This window comes from Ochotona princeps, chromosome 12, assembly GCF_030435755.1.
Source record: "Ochotona princeps isolate mOchPri1 chromosome 12, mOchPri1.hap1, whole genome shotgun sequence".
NCBI lineage: Eukaryota > Metazoa > Chordata > Mammalia > Lagomorpha > Ochotonidae > Ochotona > Ochotona princeps.
Genome location: NC_080843.1, coordinates 10596902 through 10612700, shown reverse-complemented (window position 1 = coordinate 10612700; position 15799 = coordinate 10596902). Strand labels below are relative to the sequence as shown.

The 15799-nt window shown below is 48.1% G+C and overlaps 1 protein-coding gene across 1 annotated transcript in view; it reads left to right on the top strand.

Annotated features, from left to right (window-relative positions):
• Positions 1-15799, top strand: part of IPO5 (importin 5) — a 56541-nt gene that overhangs the window by 19883 nt on the left and 20859 nt on the right. The window contains exons 3-8 of the mRNA XM_058670516.1: positions 2094-2187; positions 6885-6965; positions 9454-9646; positions 11571-11673; positions 14061-14157; positions 14358-14462. Of these exons, the coding sequence (XP_058526499.1) occupies positions 2098-2187; positions 6885-6965; positions 9454-9646; positions 11571-11673; positions 14061-14157; positions 14358-14462 (669 nt within the window). The 5' untranslated portion in view covers positions 2094-2097. The remainder of the gene's footprint in view (positions 1-2093; positions 2188-6884; positions 6966-9453; positions 9647-11570; positions 11674-14060; positions 14158-14357; positions 14463-15799) is intronic.

The window sequence follows — 15799 nt, the reverse complement described above, 5'->3', positions numbered from 1 at the left end:
CACAGCCAAGTCTTCAGGGCTCTTTGGCTGATCTCCACCACCAGGACATCTGCTATCTGCCTCAAGTTTAATCTGGTTTCTCCCACTGGGCGACCTCGACCTCTTTATCATTAACCTTGAAATTCTCCAGAATGCTAACAAAGGGTTGAGGGATCCCAGGACCTAGAGGCTGATATCAGGGCCTGAGGTAACACTGTTCTGTTGCTAGCTGGATGTAATCCTAAATTTACATTCAAAAAATACCAACCCCCTATTTTGACATATCCACAAACTTCTGTCAAAATTGTATTATTTATCAAATATTAAGTGAACATAATAGACTCACGGCCAACAACAATACATACCATAGCAGGTGTTAAAAAATTTCTTCAATCTGCCTCCAGGCGATTTATTTCACTGTTAATCTGGTATTTAAAAATCACCCTTTAAATACAAGGGTTTGGTTTTTGGTAATTAAAAAGCAGAAAGAGATGACAGGAATCTCCTGCCCACTGGCTCACTCTCCAAACGTTGACAGCAGTCAGGGCTGAGTATGGACAAGGCCAGGAGCTTCATCCAGATCCCCCATGTGGGTGGCAGGGACCATCCAGGGACCATCACCTGCGGTTGCCCAGGGTGCACCTTAGCAGGCAGCCCAGTGGGTCTCTAGCCTAGACACTCCCTTGTGGGACACGGGCACTCCAGAGTCCAAGGTAACTTCTGCATTGAAATTCACCCCTCCAAAATTAACCTTCGGTAAGAAGTCAGCATCCCAGAATCCTAGGATGCTAAGCACCCCCAAAATAACTGTAACCAAATCAAACCAAAAAACAGTCCCCAATGAAAGGTCTGCTTTGGAAGAAATCTTAAGAATGAAGTGTTACATTCAAGAAAAATTCTGCAAAGAAAAGTCTGCAGGCCTCCTGTAGGGAACTCCTGAGGTCACAGTTAAAACTGAGAAAATATTCTTTATGAATCTATCGGAGTCCTTAAAAAAGAAAGTCTTGGCTGGGCATCCCGAGTGCGCGAAAGCCTCGGCCCAATTTGGACACAGTGGCCTGGGTGATTCCAAAGCACAGCCAAAGTTGAAAGTGATCTCAGGGGAAAAGCTTTAAGATGATCTTCAAAGAGCCAGAACCACATTACCATAGGCAGCCAGAAACTAAATTTCCTTAAAATAAGGACAGAGAGCTGCCAGGGCGTCAGAATCACACTGCCTCACCAGGAATCGCCTGGTGCATAGTCCAGGGCCTGGGACACAGCACGCTGACTTGGACTGCCGTCCGGCGCTTAGCCGCCGCGACGGTAAAGCAAGGAAGCTTGTTTTTTCTGTATAATGGGTCGCCGCCGACCAGGGCCCAGGGTCCCTCAGTCCCGGGGAGCGTCTGTGAACCCCGAGAGCTCAGCCGCACCAACCGGTGTGTCTCTGTATCTCAACGCTCAGCCATTAGAGACCAGGACCCCAGGGGGCGGTGGCGAGTGCGCTACGTGGCCGGCCCGGGATGACCGCGGGCGGGAGCTGAGTAACCCTTCTTCCGGACAAGCCCCGGGCCTGAGGAGGCCGGGGTCTGGGGAGGCCGGGAGTGGGCCTCCACGGAGCTTCCCTTCCCAGACGGGCGGAGGAGCCCCGGGAGCCGAGGAGGTGTGGGGCCCGCCGCTCGGGCCGGCGGCGAGGCACTCGGCCGGCCGGCCAGCCCGCGGCGCCGAAATCTCCCGCGCTGAGGAGCAGGCCCCTCCTCCGCGGCCGGCCTCACGCCCCCTCGGCTCGGCCAGCCGCGGGCCCGCCGGCCCCGCCGCCGGCCGCCGCCCCACCCCCTCACGCCGCCGCCCGGCGCGCCCGGCCAGTGACGGCGCGGCACCGGTGCGTGGCCAATCGGCGCGGCCCCCGACCGGGCCGCCCGAGCTCCGCCCCTCGCGCCCGGCCGCCGCGGCGGGGTGAGGGGTCGCGCGGCCCCGCCCCGGCCTCCCCGTTCGGCTCGGCCCCGCCCCGGCCCGCGCCGCCGCTGGTGCCGGTCGCCGCGCTGGGCCCGCCCCCGCCCCTCCCGCGGCCCGCCAGCGCGCCTCACCGCGCCCGTCTCCCCTCCCTCCTTCTCTCCTCTCTCTCTCACGCCTAGCGCAATGGCGGCGGCCGCGGCGGAGCAGCAGCAGTTCTACCTGCTCCTGGGAAACCTGCTCAGCCCCGACAATGTGGTCCGGAAACAGGCAGAGGTAACGGAGCCCGCCCTCGTCCCCGGCCCCCCGCGCCCCCCGCGCCCCCCGCGCCCTCGGCCTCCGCGGACGCCCGGCCCCGCCGGGCCTCGGCTCCCCTCGGGCGGCGGCGGCGGCGCGCCAGGCCCGGCCCCGGCGGCCCCGCAGCCCACGTGGGAGGGCGGCCGGCGGCTGGCCGGGCCCTTCCGGCTCCCGGAGCCCGTTTCCCTCTCCCCGGCCGCCTCTCGCACACGTGCGGCCGCTGCTGCCACGCTGCCGCCCCCCGGCGCGCACACACACACACACACACACACACACCCCGGCGGCGGGGACCCGGGCCCGGTCCCCCGTTCCCCCGGAGCCCGCCGGCCACCCGAGCGGCACCCCGCTCGCCTCCCACGCCCGCCGGCCCTGCCCGCCCGGCTCGGCGCTGCCCCGCTGCCGGTCCCCGCCGTGCCCCTGGCCCTCCTCTTCCCCGTCTCCCCAGCCCCCCAAAGTTGCTTTTCAGGGTTTCTTTCTAAGCAGTTTCCTTCTTAATTCTGCGGCTTCCGGAGACAGATGGTCTTTGAACTCTGTAGACTCGCGTGTCCCCCAACATACGTGGGATGTCTTGCAACTTCTGTTGTGTAACTGAGCCGGACCATTCGCTGTAGCCTCGGTCAGTGTCTGCGGTCTCTGCTCTTACCGCCTCTGGCTGCCGGCTTTCCACACGTGCAACTGGGCATCTAATTTCCAGAAAGACTATTTCCAAGCAACCTGCAGGCACTTTTACCAAGTAGCAGTTTGCGATTCAGCCCCCTACGAGATTGTTGGTGCGTTTGTCAGTGCCAGTTGTGCCCGTGGGCTGTGTGGGCACTGCCCGGGAGGGGAGCCTGTGGCAGCCACGTGAAGAGTCTTGTGACTCCCTGAAGGATGTGCGGCGAAGTGTTTGGGCAGAGCCGGGGTTGGTTGTGGGTGTGCGGCTGATGAGCCAAGGCACACGCCACTGCCACTCCGCTGCCTCAAGACCCTCGAGACTGGGTTCTGCAGGAGGAACGTTAAGCTGTTGACTCTAGGAAGTTTCCATTCTCTTAGGTGTGTAGTTAAAGGTAAAAATTGACAGTCCACTTCCTCCCAACTCCCCTCCCCGCACCTTTCATTTGTACCTGGATGGGAACACTCCCCCATGTCCTGCAGCTTTGGTTTCCAGCTCGGTGTGTGTTTCACCTGGCCACGTGAGTCTTGTTTGATGCTGGAGCGGGCTGGATGGTGTTGGGTCTCCTCGCAGTGGGCACTCCGAAGCCTGGTTCTCTACGTGGCCCTGAGTCTACCTGCTTCTGCATGCTTTGCTGGGTTTCTTTGTATCTGTGGAAGTGATAGGCAGGAGTTAGTTAGCACTTGGGATATGATGCTTTTTAAAAAATGGCTTTTGATGGCTTTCTGTTAACTCTGTAGAGAATTTTGGCCAGAAAAAAGTTATAAATCCCAGCCCGTGACAGAATGCCCGTGCTGGACAAAGCAGAAAGGAAGTGTAATTAGAAAGTTAGTGTAATTCCCCCCTTCCCTCAAGTCTCCATGGTCAAGCCTAGTGGGGAATCTCTTGACCCTAACGCCAGGGTCTGGTTCAGCCTCAGTTCCCAGATCCGGTTGGTGCCTGCTGTAAAGCCTGGTATCACTTTGGGGAGAACTAGCAGCATTCAGCAGTGTCTTATAAAGAGCAACTGGACATAGGTGCTGTTACTGTCAGTGCAAACAGTCGTCTACTATGTTCTTTCTTTAACTTGAGAATGTATTGATTTGTAAAAGAAGTCATGTGGCAGAGAATTTTCTTAATTTGACCAGAAAACACCAGAAGGAAGGCCCCTCTGCCATATATTGTAGCACTAAGTTGGTCAGTAAATACTTTCTTAGGACAGAAAAATACTTGAGAAAAGAAATGGCTGCACATAAACACAACTTAATATCCCACTCTTTCTGAGACATGAAATAAACCATATATCAGTAACCTAAAAAACATTAAGTCATTGATATACCAAGAGAATTTCTCTTTTAGCTAAAGAATTGGCAAGGACTCTGTAAATATTTTTGTAATTCACTCAGTCAAAAATAGTTGACGTATAAATACCAAACTGTTGACTGAGATAATTTCTTTTGTATTTAATATGAAATTAATACAATAAAAGACTTTCATTTGTTAAATTTGGTTAATATCATTGAAGGGTTTAATACTTTTTAAAGTTATGCAAAATCAAAATATTTCCCCTTGTATACAGCACTTGATAAACCATACTTTATTCCACTAAACATCTCCAAGAAATGTTTTTTTAGCTTTGCAGGCGGTGTTTCTCATCTTTGAATGCTCCTGTGACTCACAAGATGATGCAATGAATGTGACTGAACGACTGACATGCAGTCCAGGGATTACTGTCCATGGTGTTGGGGACTGGCGTTCAGGACTGGTTTCATTCAAGAGGCAGAACTAGAGCTCCCGGGACCGGCTCACCCCCAGTGCTGGTGGAGGCCAGGAGCTCAGGCCGCCTCTGCCAAGGGGTGCAGGGATGCCCTGACCTGAGCCGTGTGCCTCACAAGGTCTGTGAGGCGGGCAGCTGGAGTCGGGGCCTGGAGGCAGGACTAGAGCCCTGCAGGCCGGCCTAGGACCGTCAGCCCTGCTCCTGTCCCCGCACAGTCTTGTGAGACCTGAGCTCATGTATTAAGCCTGCATGGACTGTGTATTTCTTCTAGTGCTCGAACATTGATTCTGACGTAGAGCTTCATTGTTCTTTGAATTGGCAGAAGGTGATGTAAGGAAACTATCCCTGCTTGTTGAGGAGCCAGGATATTCAGGAGGGACAAGTTGCTTATCCTATTTTTTCACACGAGTTAGGTTCACCTCCGTAGAAGGTATGGAATGAGGGCAGAGTGGGGGACCGTCTTTCCGGCAGCGTGAGTTGGGATCAAGCAGGATTGCTGTGGCCGTCCCCCCACACTGGTGCTCACTGAGCCCTGCAGGACTCCGAGGGCGGGACATCTCGGCTGTACTTCATTGCGTGCTGTGTTCTTTCTGTGCAGCCATTTGTTTGTTTTTTAAGATTTATCATTTTTTTACTGGAAAGGCAAGTCAGACTTACAGAGAGAGCTTCAGTGCTCTGGCTCACTCCTCAGCGCCACGGGCAGAGCTGAGGTGATTAGGAGCCAGGAGCTTCCTCTGGATCTCCTACGTGAGTGCAGGGGCCCAAGTCCTGGGACCGTCTTCCACTGCTTTCCCAGGCGCACTAGCAGGGAGCTGGATTGGAAGTGGGGTGTTCAGGACTGCACTTGGCACCAGTAAGGGATGCCAGCGCTGCAGTCTACAGCCTAGTTTGCTGTGCAACAGTACTGGCCCCAAGAAAAAGATTTGTATTGCACTGTGAGACACTTTAAAAATAATAGTTATATTGTTCTTATTTAACTTTGGTAAAAATTGAGAATTCTGTCAAGGTACGTGATCATTTTTGGAATTGATATGTGAACATCTTTACATAAATTGTCTCATTTCTGGATGAGTAATTTCAGACTGTCTCTCAGTTGTGAACATTGTTCGGCAGTTTTCAGCACCGTTAGGATACTGTGGGATTTTTACTAGAATGGAAACGGAGAATTTGAGAGCTTCTCCTTTCCCCCTAGACCTGTTCTTCCCACACTGAGCTGTGTTTCAGAAGCACGGCTAAGTGGGGTAAAAGCCCAGCGCTCGCCTTTTGCGGGGTTTGAGTGTGATTGGCTTCTAGGGTGCTGCCTGCTGCTGCTTATTACCTGGGATCCTGGCAAGTCATTTAACATGGAAGTCTTGTTACCTTGTCTGCGGGATGGCAGGGAGCACTTAGATGGCATAAAAAGATGGAGTCAGAAGTAGCCATAGTCTTCCTCCCTTGTCGTTTTTGTCCAGGGCAGCCAGGTAGATGGCAGAATGGCAGTAATCACACAACTGCTAAGAAATTGCCGTCTGCATTGCACCCTTGGCTGGGTAGCCCAGAGTGGCCCAGGACGTGGCAAGAGGCTGCAGAGGGAAGGCGACTCCTGTGTACTTCACTTCACTCCTTTTTCGGAGCAAGGGCTGCTATTGTTGGAGTGGCACGTGGATTTATGCTTTGCCTCAGTTTAACTGTGTCAGATAGCATACAGTTAATGTTTTGGTTTTTGGCCCATTTTAATAATCTCTTGATGTCAACTTTTTGTTGCTAATTTGTCCTAATTTTACATTATTAATGGGAAAGTGAAAATATATCCTGTCACAGAAAACTTTTAGTTAAATATATGTAGACTTGATATTGCCAAATTTCTCCCCTCTGTGTTCATGTATCTGTGTATTTGCTACGGTTTTAGTATAATCCATGCTTGAAAAAAAATGTAGCTTTAAGAATTTGAATATTGTTTTTTGCTACTAAATGCACCCATATTTTATATTTTCTAGCTCAACAGCTGAAACCACATTGGGTAGTTTGTTCCTCTTGCCCTCGAGCTTTGTTGGCCAGGGTGTCTGCCTTGGGAAGGCAGGCACATGCCGACTGTGCATGTAGGAGGGATGGGCACAAAGGAACTGATAGCAAATGTCGCTGGAGCAGTCGTGGGAGAAGAGGCACCAGGCCCAGGCTGAGGGACGCATGTTCTCAGGCACCGGTCCCTTCTGCTTTTCATCTCTTCTGCTAGTTTACTATTTGAGGTTTTCTGACCAACTCTAACCTCCAGTTTCCTTTATTCTGCAGGAAACCTACGAGAATATCCCAGGCCAGTCAAAGATCACGTTCCTCTTACAAGCCATCAGAAATACAGCTGCCGCTGAGGAGGTACTGCCTGGATGCGGGGACGGTAGACGGATCGGGACAGAGACCGAGTGTGGTTTACTGCAGACATTACCAGGCTTTGCTACAAGCTGTGTGGGAATGTTCTCCATGGAAGATGATACTCCCAGAGTAGAGGAATTGAGCAGTTTTATAAATAAGCTCAAGTAATTTCTACAGCTTTAGAAATTATTTCTATTGACATAATGAGTTCTACCGGATGTTTTGAAAAAATACTTCTTGTTTGTAAAAGTTGGTGCTTGGAGCGTTCTCTGATTGAAGCGTGTGCTGGAGATATGCTTAGGAACACACACTCTAAAATTCTTTAGGAATGCATCTTAGTGACTGGTGCTAGTGGATAAAGCTGCTGCCTTTGTTGATAGCATCCCATAGAGTTCCTGACTCCTGCTAATGGCCTGGGGAAAGCAGCGGAAGATGGCCCATGTGTTTGGGCCCCTGCCACCCATGTGGGAGACCTGGCTAAAGTTCCCACCTTCCACCTGTCCAGCCCCTGTCCATTGGAGCCATTTGGAGAGTAAATAGTGGATGGAAAATGTCTGTGTCACTTTTTCAAATGAGTAAGTAAATCTTTTGAGTGGATTTTAGTGAATTGCTTCAATCATATTTGATTGAATTTTTAAGATTTTTCTTACCTTTTGATAAATTAGGTCTCTTTTTTTTTTTTGAGAGTTTCTTTTTTTTTTTTTTTTTTTTCTTAAAGATGCGTTTGTATTTTTATTTGAAAGATTTCCAGAAAGAGGAGAGACAGTCTTCCATCAGCTACCTCATTCTCCAGATGGCCACAGCAGCAGGAGCTGAGCTAGTCAGGAGCAGCTTCTAGGCCCACCGAGCGGGTACTGGGGCCCCAGCGCTGATATCATCCTTTACTGCTTTCCCAGGCACTGGCAAGTGGAGCTGGGCCTTGAACAAGTGCCCTTAAAGGTTTATTTTTTATTATTGGAAAAGCAAATTTACGGAGGAGAGACAAAGATCTTCCATTGCTGGTTCACTCCCCAAATGGCTGCAGCAGCTTGGGTCGAGCCAGGCTGAAACCAGGAGTCAGGAGTTACTTCCAGGTCTTCCGCATAGGTACAGGGGCTCAAAAACTTGGGACATCCTCTACTGCTTTCTTGGGCACATTAGCAGACAGCTGGATCAAAAGTGAAGCAGTGGGGATTTGAACCTGTGCCAAAACGGGATGCTGGCAGTCCTGGCAGCCACTTTCCCCTTTATACTGGTTCCATGTATACTTTATAAGTGAACTGGATGCAGAAGAGATGTACTAGGTAACTTCAGTAACCAAAGGTAGATGGTTAGTTTAATACTTGAAAATTAAATTTGGTACTAAATAAATATTGAGCCTATTTTGAAGATTAGCCTGTATGAAACTATTAAGTCATTGTGGCTTAATGGGTTTTAGTGTGTGTGAGAATTGCTTGTGATCATTAAACACTTTTATAATAATTTTAACCATTTTGAATTTTTTTTTTAAGATATACTTATTTTATTGGAAAGGCAGATGTACAGAGAGGAGGAGAGACAGAGAGAAAGATCTTCCATCTGATGATTCACTCCCCAAGTGGCCACAACAGTCAGTACTGCGCCAATCCAAACCCTGGAGCCAGGAACAACTTCTGGGTCTCCCATGCAGGTGCAGGGTCCCAAGGCTTTGGGCCGTCCTTGACTGCTTTCCCAGGCCACAAACAGGGAGCTGGATGGGAAGTAGAGCTGCTGGGTTTAGAACCGGCGCCCGTATGTTATCCCGGTGCGTTTAGGGCAAGGACTTTAACCACTACGCTATTGCGCTGGGCCCCATTTTGAGTTCTTCATATGGATCATACATTAGACTTCAAAAACTTTTGGCTACCTGCCTCAGAAGATTTCTCGGTGAAAAGTAATGGAGGAGTAAGATAGCGGATTTTGTTTGTAAAGCTTCACTTACTGGTCACAGTCCCAGAGCATGGTAATGCTGAGCGGCAGCAGCTGGCAAACTCCATGGGAGAGGTAGAGTTCACTCAGAGGCTAGGCCTGACAGGAAACGTTTCTAGAATTGTACTTGTCTCAGCTTCTCTTTCGGTAATTTCAAGAGATTTTACAGAGTGTCAAGCCAGTTTCTGAAAGTATTCAGATTGGTGGACACTGTTTTGGTATGGGGAACTTACCATGTTTGCATGAAAGGGTGAAGGTAGATGGATGTCATAGCCTTTTATCAAAGGTGGGCATGAAAGGACAGACCAGGCTCTGAGCCTGAGGTGAGGTGGTAAAGACGTGTCTGTTCTAAAGTGAACACTTCGCGAGTTTCCCACAGAGGCTCATTGGATGGCACTTGGCTGTACAACAGACTAAGAGTTGTATAGAGTTCACATTGTTGTGTAGAAACAGTGCTTGTGAAGATGATTTGTAAAGATAGCAGCGGTGCAGTACCTCGGTGGCACAGTGAACCCAGTTCGCTCCCGCCAGAGCTGACGTGGTCGCCGCTGTTGCCCGTTTCTAGGCTAGACAGATGGCTGCAGTCCTCCTCAGGCGCCTTCTGTCCTCTGCCTTCGACGAAGTCTACCCTGCTCTGCCTTCCGAGGTCCAGGCCGCCATCAAGAGTGAGCTCCTGCTCATCATACAGCTGGAGACGCAGTCCAGCATGAGGAAGAAGATCTGTGACATCGCTGCCGAGCTGGCCAGGAACCTGATAGGTACTCCCTGTGTCCCTTGGAGAATGCACTCATGGCGTCAAGTACCGCTCACGTCGCGGAGTGTTTTTGAGTTGTGCTTTTGATGCCAAAAATTGCAGATGTTTGTGAAATGTCATAATACTTAATTGATATTCCAAACATACATATGGAAAAATAATTTGCTTAAAAGTTACCGCTAAGTTTCCTCCTCAATCTGTAGCTTTACAAGCATGAGTTACTTAATGATACCACCTGCATCGTAACTTCAGGTTGCAAAGGGATCTGTGCACATCAAGTGCTTTTGATATTATATGTGTATATGATCAATTATATGTGACTGTTATTGCCACCATGTATAAGATGTACAAAATTATTTTTAAATAATGGCATAAAAGGAAAACATTTTAAAAACAGTTACACATCATAATCCTTCGAGTCAACTAAAAATATAATCAAATGTTCTTTGCACATTCCTTTGACAAGATCCATATGTTTAATTGTAAACCTAGTTCATTTAGGGAAATTACTAATAGTTAAAAAGGATACCTCACCAATACAAGGGGTAACTCGGGATATTCCTCAGATTTTAAGAGGCAGGTAGGAATTTTTATAGGTGACATTATTTCTCATTCAAAGTCACTTACGGGGCAGGACCCACATCCCATATTGCAGTGCCTGGCTTCCGGCCTTGACTCTGCTGATCCTCGCTGCTGATGCACCCCGGGGATAGGGGTGTTGATTCAAGTGATCCCCGGGAGGGGACTCTGCGCTGGGATTCTAGCCCGGGCCCAGCTGGTACAGGTGTTTAGAGTGGACCAGCAGATGGACACTCTCTTTCTCTCTCATTATCAAATAAACATATTTTTTAAAGAACTCACTTAATGGAAATGTTCCCGAAAGTAATTCAAAGTACTTTTATTTCCCCACCCGCTTTGGTAGATTATTTTTAAGCATTCTTTTAGCCCCCCTCAAGGCATTAGCTATATGTTGAAGAGACAGAGTAAAAGATGTTTTATTCTTTAAATGTCAGCTAAGCAGCAGAAGTATCCTTTCTTGGAAGGTTCAGTGACTACAGGGAACATTTTAATAAGAAAAACATTATAGCTTATCTCTTAATTGCTACAACGAGTTGTGACTAACCAGTGAGTCTCATAAATAGTGCCGTGGATTTTGTAGCTTCTTTAAAAACTTTACAGCCCTTTTTTTTCAGATTTATTTATTTTTTATTACAAAGTCAGATGTACAGAGAGGAGGAAAGACAGAGGAAGATCTTCCGTCCGATGATTCACTCCCCAAGTGAGGTACAACGGCCGGTGCGTGCCGATCCAAAGCCAGGAACCTGGAACCTCTTCTGGGGCTCCCACGCGGGTGCAGGGTCCCAATGCATTGGGCCGTCCTCAACTGCTTTCCCAGGCCACAAGCAGGGAGCTGGATGGGAAGTGGAGCTGCCGGGATTAGAACTGGTGCCCATATGGGATTCCCGGCGCGTTCGAGGCGAGGACTTTAGCTGCTAGGCCACGCCGCCGGGCCCTTTCCATCCTTTTTTAAGAGAGTGTCTGTAAAGTGTAAGCAGCCTCTTTGGGTCCCGGGTTTCCTGCCCCAGTTAGAAACTAACCATCATGGTGGCTTCCAGTGGCACCTTAACCTGGTTGATGAAACTTGATTACGGTAGTGTGTATCAAGGAAGCATCCAGGTGCATTTCTGTGCAGTTAAGAATGCTCCCTTTCCAGATGAGCTCACTTGTTGTGTCTGTGCTCCTGACACAGATGCACAGTTTTGTTAACTAAGTTGGGACTGAATTGTAGTTCAGAAACTTCATTTTCCCGAATGTTTTGGAACAGAGGGAAGTGACATGTTCCATTACTGCATGTTTTGAAGGAAGTTGTCTTTGCCCTTGTGAAGTTTGCCCCCTGTACCTTATGCCCAGGTTTCTTTACTTTTTAGATGAGGACGGCAACAACCAGTGGCCTGAAGGGCTGAAGTTTCTTTTCGAGTCAGTCAGCTCTCAGAATATGGGTCTGCGTGAGGCTGCCTTGCACATTTTCTGGTAAATGCAGTTAACTGAGGCTCTGCAATATGTTATGTTGAAATGGCGTTTCAGTGAATCGCTTTAGCAGAATCTTGCCTTTAGGGGTCAGTGTTTGACCTGAGACGCTTGTGTCCACATCTCGTGCCTGGGGTTCAGGTCTCTGCTACGCCACTTCTTCCCGTTTGTTGCTGATGGAGCGCTGGGAGGTGGCACATGATCGCTCCGGGGCTTGACTCTCCGCTGCTCAGATGGGAGACCACAGCTCGGTCTGGGAGGGTCCCAACAGATAGAAACTCACTCTTTCAAGTAAAAATAAGGTTTTAAATTAGTACTAAACATTTTTTAGAATGATTTCTTTTTTTTTTTTTAAAGATTTATTCAGTTTATTACAAAGTCAGATATACAGAGAGGAGGAGAGACAGAGAGGAAGATATTCCGTCCTATGATTCACTCCCCAAGTGAGCCACAACGGCCGGTGCGCGCCGATCCGAAGCCGGGAACCTGGAACCTCTTCCAGGTCTCCCACACGGGTGCAGGGTCCCAATGCATTGGACCGTCCTCAACTGCTTTCCCAGGCCACAAGCAGGGAGCTGGATGGGAAGTGGAGCTGCCGGGATTAGAACTGGCGCCCATATGGGATCCCAGGGCTTTCAAGGCGAGGACTTTAGCCACTAGGCCACGCTGCCGGGCCCTAGAATGATTTCTTGAAGTAAGGTTTATATTTGTGTTGAAAAAAATTCTGAAAGCAGTTTTTTTTTTTTTTAAGGATTTACTTATTTTATTGGAAAGGCACATATACAGAGAGGCGAGACAGAGAGGAAGATCCTCCGTCCGATGATTCACTCCCCAAGTGAACACAATAGCCGGTGCTGCACCGATCCGAAGCCAGGAACCTGGAACCTCCTCCAGGTCTCCCACGTGGGTGCAGGAACCCAAGGCTTTGGGCCGTCCTCGACTGCTTTCCCAGGCCACAAGCAGGGAGCTGGATGGGAAGTAGAGCAGCCGGGATTAGAATCGGCACCCACATGGGATCCCGGGGCGTTCAGGGCGAGGACTTAAGCCGCTAGGCCACGCCGCCGGGCCCTGAAAGCAGTTTCATACTGTGATCTTTTTTTTTGCTATGAAAGTTCTTTTTGTTACTTTTGATCTGAAAATTTTAAAAATTATTTCTTCACCCTGTGTTTGGAGATTAACACCCTGCCAATAATAGCTTTTAGAAAACCACTTTAGGGGCTTGTTTTGATGCAGCGGGGTAAGCCACTGCCTGCAACTCTAGTGTCCCGTATGGGTGCAGTTGTATATGCCTGGTGCTCTACTTCCAGGCCAGCTCCCTGCTAGTGCCCTGGGGAAAGGAGCGCAAGAGGAACCGAGCATTAGGACCCTTGGCACCCATGGAAGACCTGGGCTGCGTCCTGCCACAACCCTGGCAGTTGTGGCCTTCTGGGAAATGAACCAAATGATGGGTGATCTTTTTCTTCTTTCTCTCTTTTCTGGCTTGCAAATAAGTAAATGTTTTGTTTTAAGATGTATTTATTTGAAGAGTCACAAAGAAAGACACAAAGAGAAAGAAGTCTTTCGTTTGGTGTCACACTTCCCCTGCCCCCAGATGGCCAGAGTAGTCAGATAGCCAGGGCTGGACCAGGCTGGGCCAGGAGCTTTGGATGTGGCTGACAGGGACCATGTTTGCTGCCTTCTGTGCATTTGGAGGCGTTAGCTTGGGCTGGATTGGAAGTGCAGACAGCCAGAACAGGAGCCAGCACTTGAATAGGAAGCAGCTGCCTTACCTGCTGCTCTGCAGTGCCAACCCTAAGCTTTGTAATGTTTTAACAAATTCCTACATGTTTATAAACAAACTGGCTAGGTTTAGAATTAGATGACTGTTTTTGCCCCCTGCTATATTAAAATTTTCTGTGAAATTTATGTTAGGGTTGACGTTGGATTTGCTACTTTTCAAGATCATATCCGTTTTAGACATTACATGATTCTCTGCTTTAGTTGTCAGGTGTATCTTGTTTGTATCAGCCAACCATGATAGAGAGTTCATCTAGTGCACACTTACTCTGATCTAGAGCAGAACTTGGGTTCCCTGGGTCACCAGGACTAGGAGCAGATAATCAAAAAACACGGTCATTCTTGTCCTGTCCTGTACCTCCAGGTCGGTGCCCAGCAGAACTGGTGGTCAGACTAGAATGTGGGGCTGAGAATGGGCTGCCAAGGGCCTCGGTCCTGGCCGCCTTCTCCAGGGTGCTTGTTCCCTTTCGGCCAGCTCAAACACGGCCTGGTTTGGAGCCAGAGCACAGGGCAGCGATGGTCAGCCCAGGAACACTTGAGTCGGGAAGGTCTGTTGGCAGTCTGGATCTAGCTCTCGTGTTGCTAAGATGAATTGTGCTTTGCATCATTTTTAGGAACTTTCCTGGAATTTTTGGGAACCAACAGCAGCACTATTTAGACGTCATCAAGCGAATGTTAGTTCAGTGTATGCAAGATCAGGAGCATCCATCAGTAAGTAATTTGAGCCCCATTAATAATAGCACATGATTTAATCTGACTTGTGAAACCTGTAAGTGTGTTGATTGGCTTTACTTTTGAACTTTATAATACACATGCTACCTTTACTGATTTTAAAAGTATAATGTTAAGAAAATTTAACTTGTCTCCATCAAAAATATCTCATATTTTCCATTTTTTACTCTACATTTTAGATCAGGACGTTATCTGCTAGAGCTACTGCTGCGTTTATACTTGCAAATGAGCATAATGTTACTCTTTTCAAACATTTTGCAGACTTGTTACCCGGATTCTTACAGGTGAGGAAACAGTATAGAACAAATCCTACTTTTCATCCTAATTGGTATAAATTCTCATGCGAATTCTGCAATACATTTGGTCAGTAGGTGTTGTCTGTCACGTGGTGGCACTCAGGACCTGGCAGTGAACAAAGCAGGCGTAGCCCTTGTCCCCTGAGCACACATGTGTTACTTCAGAAGAACTTTGCTAATCTCTTGAAATATTTAGTTAGAACATTTCCCTTTCATACAAATGGGATAAACAGTCATGCTTATCATTGAATGAATCATGGTTTATTTTCATGAAATAAACAGCATTGTCATGAGGTTTAATACCCATTCTACATAAAGGGAAACTGACAAAGGATTGAGAACCTATCCAGGATCCCAGCTTCAGGAAGTGCTAGAATCCCAACCGGAGCTCACGTCAGGCTGCAGAGTTCTTGCCATTATGTCCTGGTTTCTAGCAGTTTGTATTATGGAGTGAATGGTTTATGGTTAATTGGCTGGTACTAATAGTTTCCCAAGATAAGTCAGTGTTTGGAAGATGCCTTCTGGCTTAACCCTTAAAGTAGTGCAGGGTTGGGCAGCTTAGAGTGGTGATTTTCAACCTTGTCAGACGTAATTTCCTTTGTGACAGATACTTACAACTTCCCACATGCCATCCTAAAATGAAATGTAAAATAATGTAACTCAGGTACCTGGAGAGGAGTAAATATGAAGAATTAAAAAGAATATCATGTTAAAAAGGGCTGCTTTTTCCACGTGTGAAAGCTGAGCCATTACTATACATAAGGCATAGTGGAGTAGGTGACTGCTGGGTGAGTCAGTGCAGCAGCTAAAACTGGACGGACAAGGGCAGTGGATAGCAGCACAGCTACTCTTGTGACGAGATTTGCTGAACGAAGCAGATTCATATACAAGTAACATTTCCTGTACGTTACTCCTATATGAATAGGAGGCCGGGGGCATCATAGCACAGTTGTCTCCCAGCATTCAAAGGAGTTTGGTTCCAGAATCCCCATGGATACCAAAATGTGAGAGTGCGCAAATCTTTTATACTAAAATGTGTAGTGTTTACATTTAAGCCTTGTGTATCATCCTGTGTGCATTCAATATTCTTTAGGTTACTTCTGATACCTAGTACATTGTAAATGCTATGTAAGTAATTGCTAAACTGTATTTTTTTAGGGAATACTGACAAGAAAAAACAAAGGTCAATATTTAATGCAGTATTTTTGTTCATATATTTTCAGCTCCCCATTATTTTACAGATAATAAGGAAGGCCAGCTGTACATTAAAACCAGACAATAAGCAATCTGTGGATTAAGTTTAAACTATTCATAAGTTTTTCCAT